The 24537-nt window shown below is 43.4% G+C and overlaps 1 protein-coding gene across 3 annotated transcripts in view; it reads right to left on the bottom strand.

The window, feature by feature from the left end:
• The window catches only part of NUB1 (negative regulator of ubiquitin like proteins 1), a 36277-nt gene extending 20899 nt beyond the window's left edge, over window positions 1–15378 (bottom strand). The window contains exons 1-7 of one of the 3 annotated variants that reach the window (XM_024249413.3): window positions 15231–15378; window positions 11671–11789; window positions 7887–8054; window positions 5644–5702; window positions 4234–4304; window positions 1155–1337; window positions 883–977 (exon numbers count right to left, since the gene is read on the bottom strand). In XM_024249413.3, the coding sequence (XP_024105181.2) occupies window positions 883–977; window positions 1155–1337; window positions 4234–4304; window positions 5644–5702; window positions 7887–8054; window positions 11671–11789; window positions 15231–15300 (765 nt within the window). In that variant the 5' untranslated portion in view covers window positions 15301–15378. 3 annotated transcript variants of the gene reach the window in all.
• Between the last annotated feature and the right edge of the window lie 9159 nt (window positions 15379–24537).

Here is a 24537-nt window from a genome sequence, read left to right as displayed (position 1 = left end):
AGGAGGTTGAGGCTGCAGTGAGCTATGATGGTGCCACTGTACTCCAGCCTGGGTGACAGGGCAAGACCCTGTGTCTTAAAAAACAAAAACACAGCAGAGTTCGGTGGCTCACGCCTGTAATCCCAGCACTTTGGGAGGCCAAGGTGGGCGAATCACCGAGGTTGGGAGTTCAAGACTAGCCTGACTAACATGGAGAAACCCTGTCTCTACTAAAAATACAAAATTAGCCATCCGTGGTGGCACATGCCTGTAATCCCAGCTACTCGGGAGGCTGAGGCAGGAGAATCACTTGAACCCAGGAGGCGGAGGTTGTGGTAAGCTGAGATTGAGCCATTGCACTCCAGCCTGAGCAACAAGAGCAAAACTCCGTCTCAAAAACAAAAAACAAACAAAAAAACCCCACAGATATGTTTAAGATTAAACCCCCACCTACCTATTCCAAATTATAGAACAGGGAAAGAGTATGAGGAAACAGGGGAGAGATGTCAGAATCACCTGTGGACTTTTCCCAAACTACACAGTTTCCCTGCCCCTATTCTGATCCATCCCTTAGGGGACATGGTGCTCTAGTAAAATAAACTAAACGTAAAGCACTGCCACAGGAAGCCGCATGCACTGAAGGCAGTGGGTCGTGTCCTCAGGTATGTTGAAAGTCACTGCTCCAGGACAGTGAGCCATGACATTTTGTACTAATGCACTGAAAAGCACAGGGTGAGGCCCACTGGATGCCAGTGCTCACCACGTGGTGACATTTTCTGTTTACAAGGCTGGAGATGGAGCACTGTTTCCAACCCTTTGCAACACTTCCAACATAAACTAAAAAACCACCTCTGCCCTGACAACAAATCTAAGAACAGTCCACACATTTCTCATAGTACTTACTTTTCTTTCTGATGGGGGAATTCTGATTGATCTGCCTGTCTGGTTAGCTATGTCTAAGTACGGTGTCATTTCTGGATCCACCACCGTCTCAGCTGCTGTAACAAAACCAAAAGGACCTCCATTAACTCAATGTTAAACAGTTGTGATGATGACAGCCTTAAAAATGTTAGACTGTTGAGGTGAAACTCAGTGAGAGCCGTGATCCCCCAACTGTGTGATCCAGTGCTGCCCCTAAGCAGCTGAGTGGGTGACAAGCCCAGAGCTCTGGGTACCTCTCTTTGCCAGTATTTCTAGTCCTCTCTTGGTCCTCTGAATTTGTTTTTCTTTGAGTTCGGCCTCATTTTGTTCCTCTTCCTCTAACTGGAAGTTTTTCCTCACATCCTCTTCAGACTGTTTTAGTTCAAGCACCATCACTTTCACATTGTGAGCCACGCCTTGTTCTTCAAGGGTTTTCCCTATAAAAATCAGAATCGCCTATTATTTTAAAAAGCCATTAAGCTTACCAGGTAACAGTCCATTTTCTATGTTAAATGGAATTGTTTTTATTTTTGAGACAAGGTCTCACTCTGTCACCCAGGCTGGAGTGCAGTGACACGATCATGGCTCCCCACAGCCTTCATCTCCTGGGCTCAAGCAAGTCTCGCACCTCAGCCTCCCGAGGAGCTGGGACTACAGGCCCATGCCACCACACCCAGCTAATTTTTGTATTTTTCGCAGTGATGAGGTCTCACTATGTTGCCCAGGCTTGTCTTGAACTCCTGGGCTCAAGTGATCCTCCCACCTCAGCCTCACAAAGTGCTGGGTTACATACATCAGCCCTCGTTCCTGGACAAAATGGAATTCTTAATCCTGCATACATCACACCACATAATTGGTAAAAATATGCCTACATTAGGTTGTAACTATGTCACTGTTAAGCAGTGGTTAAAATCAGCTAGTGACAATAGAATCAACTAAATTCATCTTTTCTAATCTTTATTCTCAGCCTAAGACCAGATCAAAGCAACAAATATTTGATAGTCTACTGCAGGGAGAACACTGTGCTAGACAATATAAATGGAAAATGAGGAAGTATAACACACCTCTCCTACCCTCTAGTTGGAAAAATAATAAAGCCAATTCACAGCTACAGACAAGAAGCTGTACTGCAGTCTGTCATGGTTAAAAGCAAAGACCAGCAGGACGTGGTGGTTCACACCTGTAATCTCAGTACTTTGGCAGGCTGGCAGGCTGAGGCAGGTGGATCATTTGACCCCAGGAGTTCCAGACCAGCCTGGGCAACACAGTGGACCCCGTCTCCACAGAAAATAAAACATTAGCCTGGCATGGTGGTGCGCACCTGTGGTCCTAGCTACTCAGTGGGAAGCTGAGGTGGGAGGATTGCTTGCACCTGGGAGGTGGAGGCTGCAGTGAGCTGCAATCGCACCACCACACTCCAGCCTGGGTGACAGATAGAGACCCTATCTCTAAATAAATAAATAAAAGCAAAGACCATGGGCTCCATCTACCGTTTTAACTCTGTGGCCCTGAATAAACTACCTATCTTCTAGGACTCAGTTTCCTCATACATAAATTAGAAATAAAGGGCAGAAATCAGTGAAACAGAATGAAAGAAAACAGTAACAAAATCAAAAGCTGGCTCCATGAATAAATTAGCCAAATACATAAATCTAACAAAAATTATGTCAAAGATGCAAATAAAATAAAAAAGGGTAAACACAGATGCAAACAGATTTTAAAATAACAAAATAATACTGTGAACTAAAAAACACAAATGTAAACACATTTCTGGAAAACTAGCTGGCTTTTTTTCTTTTGAGAAATATGACAACCTTTCTAACATTAACACACAAAATAAAGGTCCACCAGTGGTTAAGCCATCTTGATTAAAAAAAAAAAAAAGCAAGGGTGGGGGGAGGTGACCAGATTTTAAGACTGCAACAAAGCTACAGTAACAAAAAACACCACAGGTGAGTAGGAAGAACAGAAAGGATAGAAACAGGGCCCCCCAAAAAGGGTCACCACCAATCAGCAAGGAAAAGACAAACTATTTAATGAATTATATAGGAAGAAAAATAAAGGAACCCTTAGACTTTATATAGAAAGGGGGACTCTGGACAGACTGAAGACCTCTTATAGATTAAGCTAATATTCAAGAAAATGTAGACTATCCTTGTGGCCCTGGGGTTAGGGAAAGGACTTCAACAAAACACAAACCATAGGCAATGGATTTGATGACATCAAAATCAAGGATTTCTGTCCAGTGAAGGATGCCACAAACAGAATTAATAGAGGGATGAGGCAACAGTGAAAAGATATCCATGACATCTAAAATAGACAATGGGAAATTGCTAGAGATGACGCTGGAAAGGAAGGCTAGGGTGAGCTGTGAAGGCCTATCTTAGATCAAGCTAAGAAATGTGAACTTCATTCTCGAGGCCACAGGAACGCACTGAAAACCAATGGGCTACGGTGCTTGTATGGATGGCTGCAATAGTTAACTGGTCTCCCCAAGTCAACTCATGCCACCTTCAAATACATTCCCCTACTGCATGACCTTTCTAAAACACAAACAGAATTGTGTATCACTCCGCAGCATAGATGTCTTCCCATTTATCTTAGGAGAAATGTGCTAACACTGAGTAAGGTCATCTGGTTTCTCGTTTCCCAACAGCTGCGCTACTGACATCTTGGGCTGGGCAAGTCTTTGTTGTGGGGTGTGTTCTGGGCATTGCACGTTCAGCAGCATCCCTAGCCTCCACCCACTAAATGACAGCAGCACAACCTCCCCCGTCACCAAGTTATAACCACCAAAAATGTCTCCAGACAATGCCAAATGTCTCCTGGGAATTCACAGTGTGGCCTCTGCTTGCCCCTCCATCCTTAAAAAGCACTCCCCTCCCCTCCCCTCCCCTCACTCTCCACACACAGCCACACTGGACCTTCCTCAGTTCCGCAAATTCACACCATAGTGCTCTGCCATAAGGCTCTCAGTCTGGAACGCACGCCACCATGGCTCCCCACTGTCCTCACACAGCCTTAGCTCTTCTCCTTCAAGAAGAATTTGCTGGAACTGGCATCTTACACTCAGCACACCTTACATTCCATTCTCTAACATTTTATCTAAGCTGTAATGAGTGTCTTTCTTCTCACTATCATAGAGCAGACAATAAATATTTATTGGAAAAGCTATTTTCTGCTTTATATTTTTATTTTAGTAAACTTCTAAATCAATTTTGGATTATAAATGAAATAAAGCTACAAATTTTTGAAAAGACAGTGAGAAAAAAGGGAAGTCATTATTTCTATATTTGGTTCATTAAAAAATTATGCATACTTTGCCATACATACCTAGTTGTAGTTGCTTCTTATTTATGACAATTTTGATATAATTTTCTTGAAGTCCAAAGGTTTCAGCTATTCTGTAAAATAAAACCAGTGCAAACTGTAGGAAAACAAAATTGTGATTTATTATCCATTAAAAAGACATTCGCCAGGCCCGGTGGCTCACGCCTGTAATCCCAACACCCTGGGAGGCCAACGTGGGAGGATGGCTTGAGCCCAGGAATTCAAGACCAGCCTGGGCAACAGAGAGATCCTATCTCTACAAAAAACTTTTAAAAATTAGCCAGACCTGGTAGCCCATGCCTGTGGCCCTAGCTGCTTGGGAGGTTTGGGTAGGAGGATTGCTTGAACCCCAAGTTTGAGGTTGCAATGAGCTATATTCATGTCACTGTGCTTCAGCTTGGGTGACAGAGCAAGATCCTGTCTCTAAGAAAATAAATATTTTTTAAAAGAAGGCTTTAATCATGATAGCTCTTTTATCCATTTTATCAGAAACACCCAGGATTTCAACTGACTGACTCACAAACATCACAATAAAGCCATCTTACTAGACGGCTATTTGAAACTGTAGGAGACAAGGTCCTTTTTAAACTTTGTTTTACTGCTTGTTTCCTCAGGCAGTGGAGACCACAGTGCCGTAGATCCATGTGAACAGGAAGCCCTAGTTGCACATCCGGAGAAAATCTACCTATACCTTCTGTGGTCTCACTGGAGAAGCCCATAATGGCGGCTGATCCACAGGATCTTCTACGCATGTGTGTTGAATGCCACTTCCTGAATCCACCCCTAACAGCCCTGATGTAGACCAAAGAAGGAAATGAGAAAAATCAGCTGAAGAAATACACCCGCTAGCTAGCCCTGGAGGTGCTCCAAACACCATTTTAAAACATACAAGGAGATGAACTAACCCACCAGATCTCAAAGTTAGGATTTCACTAGTATGTGGCAGACAAGTATGTGTGTGTGTGTGTGTGTGTGTGTGTTTTACAGATGGGCCAACAGCCTGAAATCAGATAAAACACCGTGCTGAAGGTCATAGCAAGCTATTAGTACATTAGGGAAAAAAACAGTAATTCAAAACTAATGAGCTAATGAGTACCAGGTGTCTCCTGCTTATATCACTCATTCATTCATTCAAACATGCACCAAGTGCCTACCATGTGATAGGCATGGAGTTCCCACCTGCTCGGAAGTTACACCAGGAAGTAGTGTTTGCAAGTCTTGAGTCCTCACTTTGCCACTTACCTACCAGTGTCAGCTCTAATAAGTCCTTCAACCTCAAAGCCTCAATTTTCTCTTTTATAAAATGAAGATAATACCTGCCCTACCTATCTTAAGAGGACGCTCACAGAGGATCAAATGAGCCAGTGTAAAAAGGCCCAGAGCACCTAGGTCACAGAGCACACAGATACTTACTTGGACCTCAGTTCTCTGCCAGTGATGTGCAATCGGGTCTCCAACAAGTTTTTCCTATCCTGTTAAAAATAAGACAAATAAAGTAAAATGTACTTGAATTTAACACATTTTGGAGAGACTACCCTGTGAAATCAGAAAAGCTGATGGTAGAGGATATAAACTTAGCTCACTGTTAAGAACTAAAATGCTGCCTGCCTAGAAGTCTACTGAACATAACCCAGCACAGGCTGACCCTGTGACCTGCACGTCCTCAAGGGGGCGGCAGCGTGGCACCACCAGGCAGGGCTGCTCAGAGGGGCCTATCTCACACGGCTGGACATCTTTAACATTTCAGAACATTTCCACCATCCCCCAAAGAAACACCATGGCCTGCACCCCATTCCCTCCCCTTTGCCCCCCAGCCCCTGGCAACCACTAATCCATTTTCTGCTGCTACAGATTTGCCTATTCCGGACATTTCATATAAATGGGATCGTGCAGTACGTGGCCTTTTGTGTCTGGCTTCTTCCCTGAGCATCATGTTTTCAGGTGCACCCACGCTGTGGACACATCAGCACTTCATTCCTTTGCATTGTGAATAGTTTTCCATCGTATAAATAGACCACATTTATCTATCCCTTCATCTGTTGATGGACATTTGGACTATTTCCATCTCTCAGCTATTGAATAGTGTTGCTATGACCATTCATGTATGAGGTTTTACATATTAATATATATGTATGCCCAGGTGCCAAGGCAAGAGACCGAGGGCACAAACTGTTCCAGTATAATAAAGAAAATATATAGAATAAGAATAGTTACACTAGAAATAGATTATAGATATGATTATATATGAATATCATTATTAGTTTGTAGTATTACTCTTTATTTCAATATCACAATAATCTTTGTTCTACAATCATAACCTAGGAAAAACCAGGCCACACAGAGACAGGAGCTGAAGGGACACAGTGAGAAGTGACCAGAAGACAAGTGTGAGCCCTCTGTTATGCCCAGACAGGGCCACTAGAGGGCTCCCTGGTCTAGCGGTAACTCCAGTGCCTGGCAATGCCCCCATTACTTAGCAGACCTTGGTCTAGCGGTAGTGCCAGTGCCTGGGAAGGCACCTGTTACTTAGCAGACCGGGAAAGGGAGCCTCTCCCCGGGGTAGTTAGAGAAGACTCTGCTCCACCACCTCTTGTGGAAGGCCTGACATTAGTCAGTCCCGCCCACAGCCATCCAGAGGCCTAAACATCTCCCTGTGACGCTGTGCTTCAGTGATCCCGCTGCTGTTTCATTTCACTTTCACGTTCCGCTCTGTACACTTGGCTCCACCTTCTAGATAGCAGCAGCAGAATTAGTGAAAGTATTAACGTCTTTGATCTTTCTGAGAAGAGCATAGAAGAAATAATGACGTAAGCTGTCCTCTCTCTCCGCCTCGGCTACCTACAAGGGAAAGGCTCCCTGTCCAGTGGACACATGACTCCCGTGACCTTATCAACCATTGGAGATGACTCACAGTCCTTACCCTGCCCCTTTTGCCTTGTATCCAATAAATAACAGCACAGCCAGGCATTCGGGGCCACTAACGGTTTCCACGCCTAGGTGGTAGTGGTCCTCCGGGCCCAGCTGTCTTTTCTTCTACCTCTTTATCTTGTGTCTTTATTTCTACGAGCTCTTGTCTCTGCACATGAGGAGAAAAACCCACAGACCCAGTAGGGCTGGAAACTATACTCTTATTTCTTCTGAGAGTGCTGGCACTGATCAGTCCCAAGAGGCTCTGGGTGCCTTGCCACAGTGACATTTCTAGATGCAAACTACCTGGCCATGGCAATGAGAGGAGGTGACCCCACCCAGATCTCCTCGGCCTTGCTTGAGCACTCCGCGGACTGCCCTCGGACCTCTACTGGAACAGGAAAAGGATGAAGCCTTCTGTGTTGTGTCCTCCTGCACAGGCTTCTAGGAAACTTGGGAGTCCTTTATTCCCCATTATTTCTCAACGTTCACACTCTAGAAAGGATCAGAATGTGACATACAGCTCTGTGGCGTTTTAGAAGCCCAAGAGGGTCTCTAAAAGCCTACCTTGGGAATGTTCCAGTTTAAGAATTTGTAACATTAACTTTCAAGTTGATAAGTTGTTCAATATGTAAAGCCACTTAAAAGAATTCTAACTTTGGATTGTAACTTTCCAAAAAACAACAATTTATTTGATCACGTAACTAACCGGACATTAGTGCCTACTCAAATTTAGGGAAATTACTCACTTTTTTTAGTCTTGGTGGTAAAAACACCTCGATTGTAGCAATTCCTGTTGTTCTATAATTTTCATTTCCTGTTCCACGCTCAATTGCCTTGCAACGTATTTCTTCTATTATCTTTTCTACTTCATTTTCACAGCATTCTAGTTTGTCAGAGTACTTCTTAGCAAGGTCCTATCAAGAAAAATCAGAAAATGCAATACTGACTTAAAAAAAAAAAAGGCAAAATATAGAAAAGGGCATGAAAGACTCTAAGGCCATCAACTTTGATGAGTGGAGGTCGCCCCGTTACACTGCAGTCCACACTGTGGCTTGACATCTTGAGAGGTGTGGAGTTTAGAGAGTCCAGGAAAAAGTGAAAACATTTATTTGAGACCGGGCGCAGTGGTTCATGCCTTTAATCCCAGCACTTTGGGAGGCCAAGGCAGGTGGATCACTTGAGGTGATGAGTTTGGGACCAGCCTGGCCAACATGGTGAAACCCCATAACTACTTAAATACAAAAATTAGCTGGGCATGGTGGCGTGTGCCTGTAGACCCAGCTACTTGGGAGGCTGAGGCAGGAGAATCGCTTGAACCCAGGAGACAGAGGCTGCAGTGAGCCAAGATTGTGCCACTGTACTCCACCCTGGGCGACAGAGCAAGACTCCATCTCAAAAAAACAAACAAAAAAATAAATAAAAAGCAAAAAGCAAAAAACAAAAACATTTATTTGATGAATGTTTTCTACCTACGAATAGTAAAAAAATAAAAATAATAATAATAATAGAGAATCTTCTAAGGGGAAGAAAAGGTGGGCTATGACTTATGTGACTGCAATCTATTTAAAAAGTATAGTGAACTGTTCAACTCCACTGGAGGGGAAAATGAAAAAAAAAAACCCAGAAAATATTCCAATTTTTCAAACTTGTGAGAACAAATCAAGTTGGACTTAAACAATTTTCTTAATGAAAATCTGTGAATCATGGGTACTAGTTGTAAAATTATTTGTAAGGGAGAGCTTTAGAATTGAGAAAAAAAGAAGATTGAAGGGCTCAAGAAAGGATGGGAACCAGTTATTACTGAGAGCAAAGTCATTATGGTTCCTCCCCAAAAGAATCCAGATGAGTATCTCTAATCTAAAAATCTGAAATCGCCAAAATTCAGCATCTGGAGATGCTCAAAGGAAATGCACACTGAAGTATTTTGAATTATGAATTTTCATATTAGGATGCCCAACTAGTAGGTATAAAGCAAACATTCCAAAATCCAAAACACTTCCAGTCCCAAATATTTCAGTTACGGGATACTCCTCTCAATCTGTATCTGCATGTGAGGTTAATGTTTCATTAAACATCTCATAAAACAGTAAACACTTCAAAAAACCCTAAAGGTCAAGGTTTCATTAAATTCATAATGTAATACCATATAGTACGTAAAAATTATGCTGTAAGCATAAATTTATGACAGAAGAGATGTTCATGATAAAACTGAAGTTGGAAAACTTTATAGATATGAGTATAGGTTGGGCGCGATGGCTCATGCCTGTAATCCCAGCACTTTGGAAGGCAAGGCAAGAGGATTGCTCAAGCCCAGGACTTCAAGACCAACCTGGGCAACAAAGTGAAACCCCATCTCTACAAAAAATAAAAATATATTAGCCAGGCATGGTGGCATGCACCTGTAGTCCCAGCTACTCCCAAGGCTGGAGTGGGAGAATCACTTGAGCTCAGGAGTTCGAGGCTGCAGTGAACTATGGCCATGCCATTGCACTCCAGCCTGGGCAACAGACCAAGGCCTTGTCTCGAAAAAAAAGGAAAAAAAAAATTTGTAAGTAACATAAACCTATATATACTCTTTTTTTTCTTTTAGAGACAGGGTCTCACTATGTTGCCCAGGCTGGAGTGCAGTGGCTATTCACAGGTGGGACCATAGCATACTACAGTCTCCAACTCCTGGGTTCAAGTGATCCTCCTGCCTTAGCCTCCTGAGTAGCTGGGACTACAGGCATGCAACACTGTGTCCAGCAATACATTTTTTTAATAGTTACGTAGGAAAAAAGGAAGAATATACCTATGTTAACGATGTTTAACATATTTTAAAAATACATTCTTTATATTTTTGTATTTATATACATACTTTTTAAAACCTAGAATATATATTATAAATACTTTTTTAAAAACTTTCTATAATTTTCTAGAAAACCTAACTAGTGAGGATTTCTTTCTTCCTCATGTCACCAGCCAATTCTTACACCAACTGGAAGTCCTACCATTCAATTCTGACACTAACTACCCAGAGTCAGCATTAGACTCCACAGGTTTAAGGGCTCAGTCCACAAGAAAGCCCTAACTTCAGATACCAGTTACCAAGTGTCTGGTCCCCAGGTTACCCATACTTCTGTCTGACTTAGCTACAAAGTCGAGGGTTCACACAAGCACCCCCTTCAGGTTCCCTGATTTGCTAGAACAACTCACAGAACTCCAGAAAATGGTATACTTATGAATATAGTTCATTACAAAGGATACAAATGACCATTCATATGAAGAGGTACTAAGGTGAGGTCTGGAAGGGTCCTGAGCATAGAAGCCTCTGTCCCATGGAGTTGGGGGTGTACATCCCGACATGTGGATGTGTTCACCCATTTGGAAGCTGCCCAAACTCTGTCATTTAGGGGTTTGTATGGAAGTTTCATTATGCAGGCCTGATTAAATCACTTACCATTAGTATTAGTCATCAGCTCAATCTCCCCTTCCCGGAGGTTGGAGGGGAGGGTGGAAAGTTTCAAGTGTCTAATCACGGCTTGGTACTTTTGGTGACCAGCCCCATCCTGAAGCTATCTAGGGGCAACCAAGCCTCATGAGCACAAAGGTTGCTCTTATCATGCTTACCACTTAGGAAATCCCAAAGTTTTGGCTCTGCCAGGAACCAGGGACAAAGGTCAAATATTTTTCCTTTATGCCACACCTAGTTTCTAAACCAAGAGACTGTAACAAGTAAATTCAGAAGCAAGGTCAGAAGGTGGGTTGCAAAGAAAAAGTGAGGCCTGCCTGGAACAGAAGAAACAGAAGTACTAGGACCCTAATACAGTTTGTCACCTCCCAAGCACATCATTATGTCACAACACAGAGCACTTTAATGCCTCATGACAATCCTTAGTCCCTGATAAATGTTACATCATGTTCAGGATACTCTGAGAGCAGAGAAGTATATGCTAGGAAATTCCAGTATGATAGATTTCTGGCAAAAATGAGTACTGTTTCTCTGCTTAGAAAAACAAGCAGACTTCAGTTTCTAGAAACATCACTTACATACAATATCATTTCTGATGATGCCACAAAAAACTGAGATACAACTGTTAGAAAAAACCTATTTTGGAAAAATGAACAATGACAGTGATAGCATCAAAAAAACTGGGGGAAAAAGGAGTGATTGTTTCACAGCAGATGATGATAGCAAGGAGGACCGAGAATGAGCCAAGATACTGTCACTTTGAACACACAATGCAATTACTTACTGGCACCAATACTGTTGCACTAACGGCTCAAATGAGTTCCAGATAAATAATGTGATGTAATCCTGTGATGGTATTAAAAACATATGCCTGAAAAATTAGATAACATCCTCATGTGAATAAAATATTAGTAAACAAAAATAAGGTTGTCAGTTCCTAGTAAAAAGTGGGTACCCACTCACCACTAATGCTTTTGGTTATGCCAAAAGTTTATATGGTCATGCCTGACAATTCAGAATCTTATTTACCAAGGAGATTTATAATGCTGCTAATTACTGATGTCTTAAAAGAAAAATACCTTTAATGCCAAACCAACTTTTTTATTTTCATCTGTATATGGAGGTTTCCAAAGTTGAATCCTGTCTTCCCTTAAAAACTGGGTCAATTTTGCTTGAAGATATTTCTTTTGTGCCATCCCTGAAAGCAAAACAATACATTAATAAAACTCCACACCGCATTTTAAAATGTTAATAACTTACCTACACGTTGAGGTGTTTTGTTGGGTAAGCCAAGCTCCCTTCCTCTGTCATTAAATATAAATTACTATGGTTTAAATGAGCTCCAGACTTCTCTAAAAATATATATAGAAATATATGTTCAATTATATATACTACATATATAAAATATGTATTTCAAAGTTGCTAATATGTAGCAAGGATTATTACATGTTTCTATTTCTTAATCTGCTATTCTCTTATCTAAGAGAAAAGAGAAAGACAAATCCCTCGAGTCATGAACTTCTTTTTTTTTTTGAGACAGAGTCTCGCTCTGTTGCCCAGGCTGGAGTGCAGTGGTGCGATCTCGGCTTACTGCAACCTCTGCCCCCTGGGTTCAAGCAATTCTCCTGCATCAGCCTCCCTAGTCACTGGGATTACAGGCATGCGCTACCATGCCCAGCTAATTTTCATATTTTTAGTAGAGACGGGGTTTCGCCATGTTGGCCAGGCTGGTCTCGAATTCCTGACCTCAAGTGATCCACCCACCTTGGTCTCTCAAAATGCTGGGATTACAGGTGTGAGCTTGTAAATTCTCTCATACTTTGGCTAGTTTAACATAAAACAAAAGGCCAACCATCCTGGTAGTTAAATATAAAGAAAAGCTTGCTTGAACTGTAAACTATCAATAATAAATATTTTTGGATGGGCGTGGTGGCTCAGGCCTATAACCCCAGCACTTTGGGAGGCTGAGTTCAGGAGCTGACGTCAGGAGTTCGAGACCAGCCTGGCCAACATGGTGAAACCCTGTCTCTACTAAAAAAAAAAATGAACAATTAGCCAGGCGTGGTGGCAGGTACCTGTAATCCCAGCTACTCGGGAGGCTGAGGCAAGAGAATCGCTTGAATCCAGGAGGCAGAGGTTGTAGTGAGCCGAGATGGCACCACTGCACTCCAGCCTGGGCAACAAAGTGAGACTCCGTCTCAAAATAATAATAAATATATAAATATTTTCTATGTCAGAATTTTTTAAATTAAAAAGATTACAATATTAGGAAAATTTTGCATATTTTCTGATTAACAACCTAACAGCACATCTACTTTTTTTTTTTTTTTTTTGAGACGGAGTCTCGCTCTGTCGCCCAGGCTAGAGTGCAGTGGTGCAATCTCGGCTCACTGCAAGCTCCACCTCCCGGGTTCACGCCATTCTCCTGCCTCAGCCTCCCCAGTAGCTGGGACTACAGGCGCAAGCCACCACGCCCAGCTGATTTTTTGTATTTTTAGTAGAGACAGGGTTTCACCGTGTTGGCCAGGATGGTCTCGATCTCCTGACCTTGTGATCCGCCCGCCTCGGCCTCCCAAAGTGCTGGGATTACAGGCCTGAGCCACCGCGCCGGCCCTGCTATTCAAATCTAACACTGATCGGATCATTTTACAGCTGAGAAAACCAGGGCCCTGAGTTTGTACCATGACTCAGGCAGACACAAAATTAGGCAGCATCTTAACGAGCACAACCTCCACCCACAGCACTGGACTCTGAACTTCCGTCATGGAGTCCGTTGCTGCTTGCCTGTTCCAGGTATGTAACTTCTCTCTCCCAGAGAAGTACGTGCCGCGATGGAGAGCTGTCTACTCATCCCATACTAGCACAGCAATTCAAAGGTGCGTGTGAGGCGGCTGAGATGTGAGGCAGCTGGCAGGTGTAGCACAGCGCTTTAAGGTTTCCCAAATCAGACAAGCAATAAGTAAAGAAAAATGTTATTAGCCCCTGAATAATGAAGACAAGTTCTAGAGAGTGGAAAAAATATGAGTTAATATTACCGAGATAAATTTCTTTTTTCTATTGAGGGCCAGTATTCCACATCCCCCCAAACCCAATTCACACAACTTTGAAATCTTTGAAAACTTTGGTAGCTTGTGTATTTCATAAACAAATATTTTTTAAAAGAAAGTTCAAATCTATTTTATGTCAGTGTGGGGACAAGAATTAGGTTAATCAGGACAGGGAGGAGAAAAGAGGAAGGAATAACAGCCAAGGAGATTGCTGTGTGCAACCTGGGTGGCCCATGGGAGAATCCTCCATTTTTCAAGCACTGACAAACGGCTTATCACAGCAAAGCATATTAGTACTTAGAGCGTTAGCTTTTCAAACACAAATAACTTAAAAGACTACTTTACATACTACTCATGAATCTTCAGAAATTCTGAATAAAATACACAGCAACCCTACTGTCTCCCCACTGGGGGACAGTAATTTCACAGGCTGGTTACTGGAGCCAAGCAATTTGAAAGGCTGATGCGGTACTCAAAGATGCCATCCAAGGCCGGGCGCGGTGGCTCACACCTGTAATCCCAGCACTTGGGAGGCCGAGGCCAGCGGATCACCTGAGGTCAGGAGTTCAAGACCAGCCTGGTCAACATGGTGAAACCCCATCTCTACTAAAAAAATAAACAAATAAAAATTTTTTTAAAAGATGCCATCCAAGCCACCACTTGACAGAAGGACAAAGGAGTGTTACAAACCTAGTGCGTGTCAGACACTCCAGGGAGCAAACAACAGCTCCAGGGTTACACCGAATAAGATTTAATGTTAAAAAAAAAAATTAAACCACTGTCTTGAAACTTAAGAAACTTCAGTTATAGACAACAGAGTAAGTGGTGACATATTTTAAGTCAAGTTTAATAAGTCAGTTTTTAATTTTAACTGAAATGAGAACTGAAAAAGTTTCATGCATGCCATATAATGTTTCACCTTGTAACTAAGAAAAGACAAAACTCATATCACTCCCTGGTCCAAGCAGAAAGTGAAACGTTATAACGATCCTTTAAAAATTTCACTTTCACTTTTGTAATGAATCGATCAATGCTACATTTAGCCACAGCTTTTCAAGTATACATTATATATAGTTGAAACACAACTATATCTAGTCAAGACACATTCATTTTTTCTTAGGAAAATGAAAGATTCTTGATTAAAAATAAAAGGGAAGGAGGTGAGAATGATAGAATCAGGTCGTCAAGGTTCGAGAAAATCAAATGTCTTGTCATTAAATAGCAAAGAAAATCTGGCTTTGATTGCAAATAAATCCCAAATGGTATACTCGGAGTGTTATGATTCAAGTATAGCATTTGGCTAATTTTTTATAGACATATTTATTCCTTTCTCTCCCCAAACCAATACACTCAATATTTTCTTTTAAATACCCCACACCTCAGCGCAAACCAAAGGGCCCCGAACGGCCAGCGCGTCCCGAAGCCCGGCCCGCCGCTCCCGGCCCCGGCCCAGCTCCACGCATGGCTGCTCACCCCCGCCCCGCGGCCGCTCCACCCCGGGCCAGGAGAGGTGCCCAGTCGGACCGGGAACCGGGGCGCCAAGCAGTGCTGCTGAGGCTGGGGAAGGGGACACTCGGCCGCCGGGTCCTCACCTGCGTCACGCCACGCCCGCCGCGACCAGCAGAGTGCCCGGATGCGGCGGCGGCCGCCGTTTGTTTTCATTCCGGGTGAAGCCAGCCCCGCCCCCGCCACCGCTGCTGCCTTCGCCGCCGCCGCCGCCGCCGCCGCTTGGGAAGAGGGTTGTGGGCGGGGCCAAGGCGAAGCCAGCTGTGGGCGGGGATACGGTTGCGTGGGCGTGGTCACCGCGGGGCGGAGCCGCGACGGGGCGGAGCTAAGTGGAGGCGGGGCTGGGCGAGGATGCGGCCGTGTGGGGCTAGGATGTGACCGTGTGGGGCGAGGAGCTGGGAACCGGTGTCCAACGCCGCCCCAGGCTCAGGCTTCCAAGACCTCCCGCCCGGGCCCAGTTTACCAGCCATCAAGAGGAAATGGATCCTGGCTTTGTTTCTCCAGAATCCTTGAAAGAGGCTGGGGGAAGGGTCGGGACCGTCCCAACCCGCATCTCATTCCTCAGCCTAGGCTGGATCCCCTCCCTAAACCAGCGGCTTTTCACCCCGCCCTCCACAATCCCACCAGGGGCTTCCCTGGGGTGAAATTAGGCTGCTTCCCCGGAATTTCCTCCCCCATGCTGTCCACGGCCACTAGGGACCACAAGACCTAAGGAGCTCTGCCTGCTCCCAAGGTCCTATTCCCAAGGCTGTGCTCAACAGTGACGCTTCTATTTTATTATCAGTTATTGCTGTTAATCTCTTACTGTGCCTAATAAATTAAACTTTATCGTAGGCATGTATGTATGCATAGGAAAAATGTAGTGTGTATATATATTATATATATGTGTGTGTGTATATAAAATGGGGTGCAGTACTATCTGAGGTTTCAGGCATCCACTGTGGGTCTTGGGACATACCACCTGTGTGTGGATGAGAGGGGACTGCTGTAACCTCAGAGTGACCAATCCGTTTTTCGTTCCCTGTTGCTGCTTTCTTTAGCCCTTTTCTACCTATAAAGCCCACCTCCTCTGCCCAGCTCATTGGAGCACCGTTTCTAAATTTTTAGAGAAGATGCCATCCTGATTCATGAATCAATAAAAACCAATAGATCTTTAATCTAAATTTGTGGTAATTTTGACTTCTGACAAAGGGATATTAAATAACTGTATAACCGCACCAGACCAACCTGATTCGCCTTTTATATATCCAAGTTGTGAGTTGTTTTTCAGTTGCACGGACTCCCAGATGGAAGGTTTCGCACGTAACCTGAGGATGCCCAGATGAACCAAGCATGAAACCAGGGGCAGAACCTGAGTGCTCAGATCAAAGCAGGGACTGAATTAAGAAATGGGCACTGCATGGTGAGATCCAGAATGCAATCAGATCAAGCCCTGGCATCACCCCATGGCAGGGTCCAGTCAGATGAGCATCCCAGCATCACCTCATCGCAAAATCTAATCCGATCATGCGTCATTACCCTATGCTTATAAAGCCCAACCCAGCCCCCAGCTCAAGGAGACAGAGCTGAGGGTTTCCTCATGTCTCTTTGACAGTCAACTCACAATAAAGCCTTTCTTTTCTCAAAAGCCAGTGCCGTGGTGTTGGCTTCTAGCACATCAGGAACAAGCCCGTTGATTGCTCAGTAGCAATTGCAGCAAGGTAGAAGGACAACAGAATCTGTTCTGACATTTTTTTCTGAGGGCTTTCTCTGAGATGAGTAACAAAGATAGTTTCACTTTTACATTTACATAGTAGACCATCAGGAAATTGAATGTCCACGCTCAGGTGTGATGGAGCAGCTTGCAGTAGACCAAGGCTCCCACTAACAACTAGAAAAGCCAGAAAGCAAAGTCAGAAAACATCTGTTTGAAGGCAGTGAAAGCTGCTGAGGCAAGAATGGGGGGACTTGATATTCCAGAGAATGAGGAACCTTCAAGGGGTGAGCTAATGTCTGCAGTGGCTTGTATTGGTGTGTGAGGGCTTTTGCCAGTTCTGGATACAAGCATGAGGCTGAGAATTTAGACTTTGAGACCACAGAGGGCCACTGCCGGGGACACAAAACCAACACAGCGACATAGGGGGAAACTCCAAGGACAATTGCTGAATTCAAGGCTTGTATGGGGCAAGAAACTGAAACGTAAATGGAAGGCCTCTGAAAGCAGAAGTTTTTGATAGACTTGCAAAACAAAGATTCGAGTCTGAGATCTGCTAGGGTGGTGGCAGAAGTGGGTTGCTGCAGAGCCTACACCATGTTCCCAGTTGGAAACTGGAGGGCAAAGGTAGCTTGAACCCTGCCAGAACCTCAGCCCAGCCTTCACTCCACGCATTCCCTGATTGGATTAAGGTTATTGGCCACTCCTCTCTTTGGTTTTGTGGAGGAAAGGGAAAAACCCTCCTGAGAGAATGATAACATTTGAAGCCTCCACAACTTCTTAGAAGCTATATTTGGCATCTCATTAAAAAGTTACTAGATAAAAAAAGAAAAAGACAATAGAAACAGACCCACAGATGAGTCAGATATTGGAGTTGCCTGATTAAAATAACTATGATGAACATTTTCAAGAAAACAGAGAAAAAGATGAAAATTTTCACCTGAGTATTGAAATCTATAAAAATAAATCGAATGAAAACTCTAGAGGGGAAAAGAATAATAAATGAGGCTGTGAACTCCGAATGTTAGACAAAACTAAAGACACGATTAGTGAACTGCAGGCACATCAAAAGAAAATATCCAAACCGAAGCATAGAAGGGAAGAATGGAAAATACAGAAACAAGCATTAGAGACACATGGGACATGATGAAAAGGTCTCCCAGGTATTCAGCTTCCTAGAAAAAGAGAGAATGGGGCAGAAACAATATTTGAAAAGATAATAACCAAGAGTACAAGTTTCACAAAACTGATGAAAGACATCAAATTACAAATTCTGTAAGTTCTATGACTCCTAAGCAGGATAAATACAAAATCAGCCACACCCAGTGCATTCTAGTAGAACCATTGAAAACCAAGGAAAAAGAAAAAATCTTAAAAGGTGCCATGGCCAGGTGTGGTGGCTCATGCCTGTAATCCCAGCACTTTGAAAGGCTGAGGTGGGTGGATCACCTGAGGTCAGGAGTTCGAGATGAGCTTGACGAATATGGTGAAACTCTGTCTCTACTAAAAATACAAAACTTAGCTGGCTGTGGTGGAGGGCACCTGTCATCCCAGCTACTTGGAAGGCTGGGGCAGGAGAATTGCTCAAACCTGGGAGATGGAGGTTGCAGTGAGCAAAGATCGCACCATTGCACTCCAGCCTGGGCAACAGATTGAGACTCCGTCTCAAAAAAAAAAAGAAAGAAATTAATTTAATTTAATTTAAAAAAAAAAAGGTGCCAGGGGAAAAGATGCATTGCCTTTTAAGATTGTCAGCTGACTTCAGAAACAATAAATCCAGAAGACAATGGAATGGCATCTTTAATGTGCTAAAAGAAAATACACATATTTAGTTCAACATTCCTTAATATTTTAGGCAATAAGATTTATTGAGAACACAGAAATGGTGCAGACTTCTGCTTTTATCTTTGTCATGCATATGTGATGTCTTCTGGAATTAAGTTTAAAAAAGCAAAAGAAGTAAGTTATTCTGGCATCCCATGGAGGTTTCTCAAATGGTAAGCCTACAGTGATAATTAGCCACCTTCTTGCTTCCAAGGTCACGTTAGTTTTTATTCACCCTTAAACTTAAAATCACATGACTAATACTGTATATTGAATTCTTTTTAACATTAAAAGGGGTTAAAAAAACAAACACAGATAAAACACAAACAGATGATCCTGAACTTAATTTAGTAGTACTAATACCATGGTTTTATTTATTTTGTCATCTCTCTCCTTATTTTTTTATCTTGTTAGAGTAAGTGTATCACCTACCCAACTATTGAGACAAATGAACCTGGGTTAACAAATTTGGAACAGAATATGTCAGAGATTCAAAACCAGGACACAAAGTTTGAGGACTGATTACATGCTTCCCGAATGATTCTACCTGAATCACAGGTGAGAAGGCCAAGCCCTTTCTCACAGTGACAATGGCAACAGGAGTTCATGACCTCCACTGAGATGAAGCATCCTAGCCCATGTTTCCTAGGAATCAGAGTAATCCTCCTATGCAATTATCTTGTAACTTCTTTTAGCTTCTATCATCTCTTGGGGTGATTAAAATTCTGGATTCCCAATCAGATGGGAACAACTTTTCCTCACCACTTACTTGATTTCTCTTTCTTCCATGTTCTTCATGTCCAACTAAGATGCTGAATAAAATTACTATGTCTCCAAACAGCATGTTAAAAAGTTATTTATGGGCTAGGCGCAGTGGCTCACGCCTGTAATCCCAGCACTTTGGGAGGCCAAGGCGGGCAGATCACGAGGTCAAGAGATTGAGACCATCCTGGCTAACAAGGTGAAACCCCATCTCTACTAAAATACAAAAATTAGCTGGGCGTGGTGGCGCATGCCTGTAGTCCCAGCTACTCGGGAGGCTGAGGTAGGAGAATCACTTGAACCCGGAGGCAGAGGTTGCAGTGAGGTGAGATCACGCCACTGCACTCCAGCCTGGTGACAGGGCGAAAATCCATCTCAAATATATATATATTACTTATGACACTTGTTAAAGAAGACCACTCAAAGAGGCCATGACAATACGTATAGGGACCCCTGCAACAGGTCTTGCAGTGGGTCTTGCACTGGACTCAACTCCACGTCCAATTAGGATATGTGGGAGTTTATAATCAAGGAAAAATAGGGGCAGAAGAGGGGTGAGTGGATGAAAAATCAAAAGAAATATCAAGGATAAGGGGCTTCTGGCTAAAATGACTTGATACTATTGTTGCTGAAGGCAGGCCAGAGTGACCAGATAAAAGATAAAAAGATCAGATACAAAGGATGAGGGCCTTCTCTCAACTGACTTGGCAAAGTTCTTGCTCTAACTGGATTCTACCAGAAGAGAGAGGAGCCCAAGGCTGGGCCTAATCAGAAAGGACTCAGGAGACTGACTAAAGTTTGGTCAGAACAGAGAGTCTTTGTCAAGGGTTCCCAGTAAAATAGAAAACCCGTCAGACTGAAAGTGTGAGTCATCGTTCAAATTCCCCAAAAACTCCAGTTGATAACCACTCCCCAGAAATTCCCATTTATAAATAGGAAAGTCAAGAATTAACTTGTTTTCTTTTTACATCCACTTCCCCATGTACAAAAGAATTAGTTTACCACAACTTAATCCAAAGCATATACGGTCATCCCTTCGTATCTGTGGGAGTTTGTTCCAGAACCACCTACAGATACCAAAATCCTCAAATGCTCAAGTCTCTGATATGTAAAGGCATATTATTTGCATATAACCTATGCACATCCTCCTTATACTTTAAGTCACTTCCAGATCACTTATAATACCTAATACAATGCCTACACACCACTTTGTTCGTGTGGATTCAGCGTAGTACTCAGCATGCAGCTAATTCCAGTTTTGCTTTTGGGAACTTTATAGAATTTTTTTTTTCCTGGATAGTTTCAATCTGCAATTGGTTGAATCCATGGATGCAGAACACACAGACATGGAAGGCTGACTGTATCATTCTGATCAAAGCAACTATCAATAAAGAGGAACTGCGAAAACTACCTGTTACTTTTCACTCTTCTAACAGGAATTGATAATACTCAGCATTAAATTTTGCTATCGTGCAGAGGGTGTTTAAGGAGTTTCTGATTTTACTCCAGCAGAAGTAAAGTTGGTTAAGTAGAAGTTCCTTGATTCTTTATCACCACAAAACCCATGCCAGGCTCTTGGCCACTGCCTGTGAGTCAGGAAAACCACACACACAGGGGCTTTGACCACCCTTCAATTTTTCCATTGCTGCTAGGAAAACAGCATAGGATTCAGTCCACTGACCATGTTTTCACCTTCTTCGATCAGAGTGGCATCTTTCCAAATAGGATGTTGTTCATTCACCTTGGAACTGCCATCCACAAACCTGCTACCTTTTTCTTGGTCAACTGAGATGAGTCCCTTTGACTCTCCCTTTTGCCTTTCCCCAGTCTCTTATTGATTAACCTAATGTTTTTTATCAGCATCTGTAAGACCCATGAGGGGAAGCCAAGGTAGCAATTTGGATAAAACTTCCTAAACTGTCTTTTAGTTTTCATCAATAAAGTTATATGGAGCATCCACATTAAAAGGGCCCCCTTAACCACAGCATTTACCATGACCTGAGTAATGGGCCTCTTCAGTGAGTGAACATCCCAATCATCAAAAAGCCAGTTCCACATCACATGCATATGAAGCATATGAGCTGCTTCACCCGGGGTGTTTCACTTGGCATTTATAGGACCTGTAATCTCCAGACAGGTCCTTCCTGCCTGCTGCACAGACAAAATCAATTCACTGAGACAGCGGCACTGCAGTAAAGAAAGAGATTAATCGATGCAAGGCCAGCCATGCCACCTGGAGAGACAGAGTGATCACTCAGATTAGTCTCCCTGAAGGTTTAGAGGTTAGGGGTTTTCAAGGATAGTTTGGTGGGCAAAGGGCTAGGAAATGGGTGCTGCTGATCGGTGGGGGATGCAATCATTGGGGCATGCTGAGCCCACCTTTGGGTGGGGCCACAGGACAAGTTGGGTCATGAGTCACAAGTCCACTTCTGGGTGAGGCCAGTCAGTTGCTAGAATGCAAAAGTCTGAAAAATATCTCAAAAGACCAATCTTAGGTTCTATTATAGTGATGTTAGCTACAGGAGTAATTGGGGAAGTTACAAATCATGTGACCTGAGAACAATGCCTGGTTATTGTTTAACTATGCCTACATCTTAGCAGAATTCAAGCCCCTCTCATAAACCTAACCTGGTAGTCTTTCATTTTAGAAAGGTGGCTTAGTTTTGGAAAGGCCTATTTTCATCCTTGCTTTAAGGTTAAACCATAAACTAAATTCTTCCCAAAATTAGCTTGGCCTACACCCAGGAATGACTGAGGACAGCTTGGAGGTCAGAAGCAAGATGGAGTCAACTACATTAGATTTCTCTTACTCTTATAATTTTGCAAAGGTGGTTTCAGGGAGAAACGAACAATTCCTCTTTACAGGGTAAGCAGAACTTACAGTGGCTTTTATCCAGTCCAGCAGGCTGTATTCCATTGGGAATAACCTGCTGTGTGTCTGCATCCCATACAACCATCTGTGATTGTTCTATAGTGAGCTGTGGGTTCCGCATCAACTCAAAATGCTCTTCCACCAGGCATCATTGAAAACTAAAGAAAGTGCCCCCAAACTATTACTCTCACAATCCATTTTAGTAAATGTTCTTCAGGAAGCCGATGATGCCAATCCACAACACAAAGCAATTCCTCCACACTATACCTTCTGGTTTCAGTAGTTTCTTGGTTTTGCTTTTCCCCCACATTGTCTACCTTAGTAACCACAGGCCTTAGAGGTACTTTCTGTTGTCCCTGAATAATTTTCCCCTTGGAAGTAGCTTTGAGGCTGGTGGCCAGACCTCAGACTCAACTAAAATGTGAGCTTGATTTAGTATCAACGTCCCCACTAGCACTCTCTTTTAATTTCATTTTAGCTGTTACAGATAATAATTACCTAGGAAATAAGTATTTGCCATTTTCTTGCAGTTTTTTCTCCCCCCTTTCCTGTGTCTTTTTCTTTTCTTTTTTTTTTTTTGAAACGGAGTCTCACTCTGTCGCCAGGCTGGAGTGCAGTGGTGCGATCTTGGCTCACTGAAACCTCTGCGTCTTGCGCTCAAGCGAGTCTCCTGCCTCAGCCTCCCGAGTAGCTGGGACTACAGGCGCCTGCCACCACGCCCGGCTAATTTTTTGTAGTTTTAGTAGAGATGGGGTCTCACTGTGTTAGCCAGGATGGTGTCGATCTCCTGACCTCATGATCCGCGCACCTCAGCCTCCCAAAGTGCTGGGATTACAGGCATGAGCCACTGCACCCGGCCTCTTTTCTTTTTTCTTTCCGGATAAGGTCTCACTCTGTTGCCCAGGCTGGAGCGCAGTGCCATGATCATGGCTCACTGCGACCTTGAACTCCTGGACTCCAGAGGTCCTCTCACTTCAGACTCCCTAGTAGCTGGGACTACAAGTGCATGCCACCACGGCTGACTAGCTTGCATTTCTTTATTCTCCCAGTGAACCAACTCCCTGGAAGTTAGATCCATCCTTGTGTTTTACTAACTTTTATCTTTGGTAGCTGAATGCAGCACAGCTGCTGCCCCATGCTTATGGAGACATCCAGGTATCAAAGCTTCCTCATCCCCCACCCTTTTATCCTTTTTCTTCCCAAACCACATTTCTGTGAATACTAAGTCCTACTTTTGACACCAATTCTGAGAATATAGGGAAAAAACAAATTCAGTTTCTCCTAGAGTCTCTCTCAACAATCAACACAGAAGACTTCTGTGACCACACCAATCAAGCAGTCGGCTCTGCAGGAGATACCAGTTGGCTGTCCCCTAATTCATTCAATTCTTGTACTTACCTACCTGGAGATGGCATCAGATCCCACGAGTTGAGGGCTCAGACTCCAAGACTGCCCCCGTCATTTATAATGCCAGTTTGCAAGCCCCAGGTTGTTTTACCTGTGCTTCTAACCAAGCAGCTCTAAACTGAGGTTCCCACAACCCTCTCCTTAGGTTTAATTATTTTGCTAGAGCATCTCACAGAACTCAGGGAGACACACACTTACATTTGCTGATTTATTATAAAGGATATTACGTGGATACTGATGAACACCAGACGACCAGATGGATTGGATAAGAAATGTGGGAAGGGGTGCGGAGCTTCCTGGACCTCTCTGGGCCCTCCACCCTTCAGGATCCTTGGTGTGTTCAGCTATCTGGACACTCTCTGAACCTGGTTCTGCTGGGTTTTTAGAGAAACTGCATTACACAGTCATGATTGATTAAATCATTGGCCTTTGGTGATCAACTTCACCTCTAGTCCGATTGTCTTCCCCCAAGATTGGGGAAGTGGGGCTGTAAAGTCTCAACTCTTTAATTAGGCCTTGGTGTTTCCTGTGACCAGCCCTATCCTGATGCTACTAGGAGCTGCCAGCCATCAGCCAACCCATTACCATAAAAATACATCACTTTGGAGATTCCAAGAATTTCAGAAGTTGTATACCAGGAAATGGGGACAAAAACCAAATATGTATTCCACAATATCACACCATAGCAACAAAAACAAACAAATTAGAAAGAATTCTTCATCTCAAGCCAGGCGTGGTGGCTCAAGCCTGTAATCCCAGCACTTTGGGAGGCTGAGGAGGGCGGATCACGAAGTCAGGAGATCAAGACCATCCTGGATAACACCGTGAAACCCCG

This window comes from Pongo abelii, chromosome 6 (assembly GCF_028885655.2).
Source record: "Pongo abelii isolate AG06213 chromosome 6, NHGRI_mPonAbe1-v2.0_pri, whole genome shotgun sequence".
In the NCBI taxonomy this organism is placed as follows: domain Eukaryota; kingdom Metazoa; phylum Chordata; class Mammalia; order Primates; family Hominidae; genus Pongo; species Pongo abelii.
This window is presented reverse-complemented; position numbering and strand designations above follow the sequence as displayed.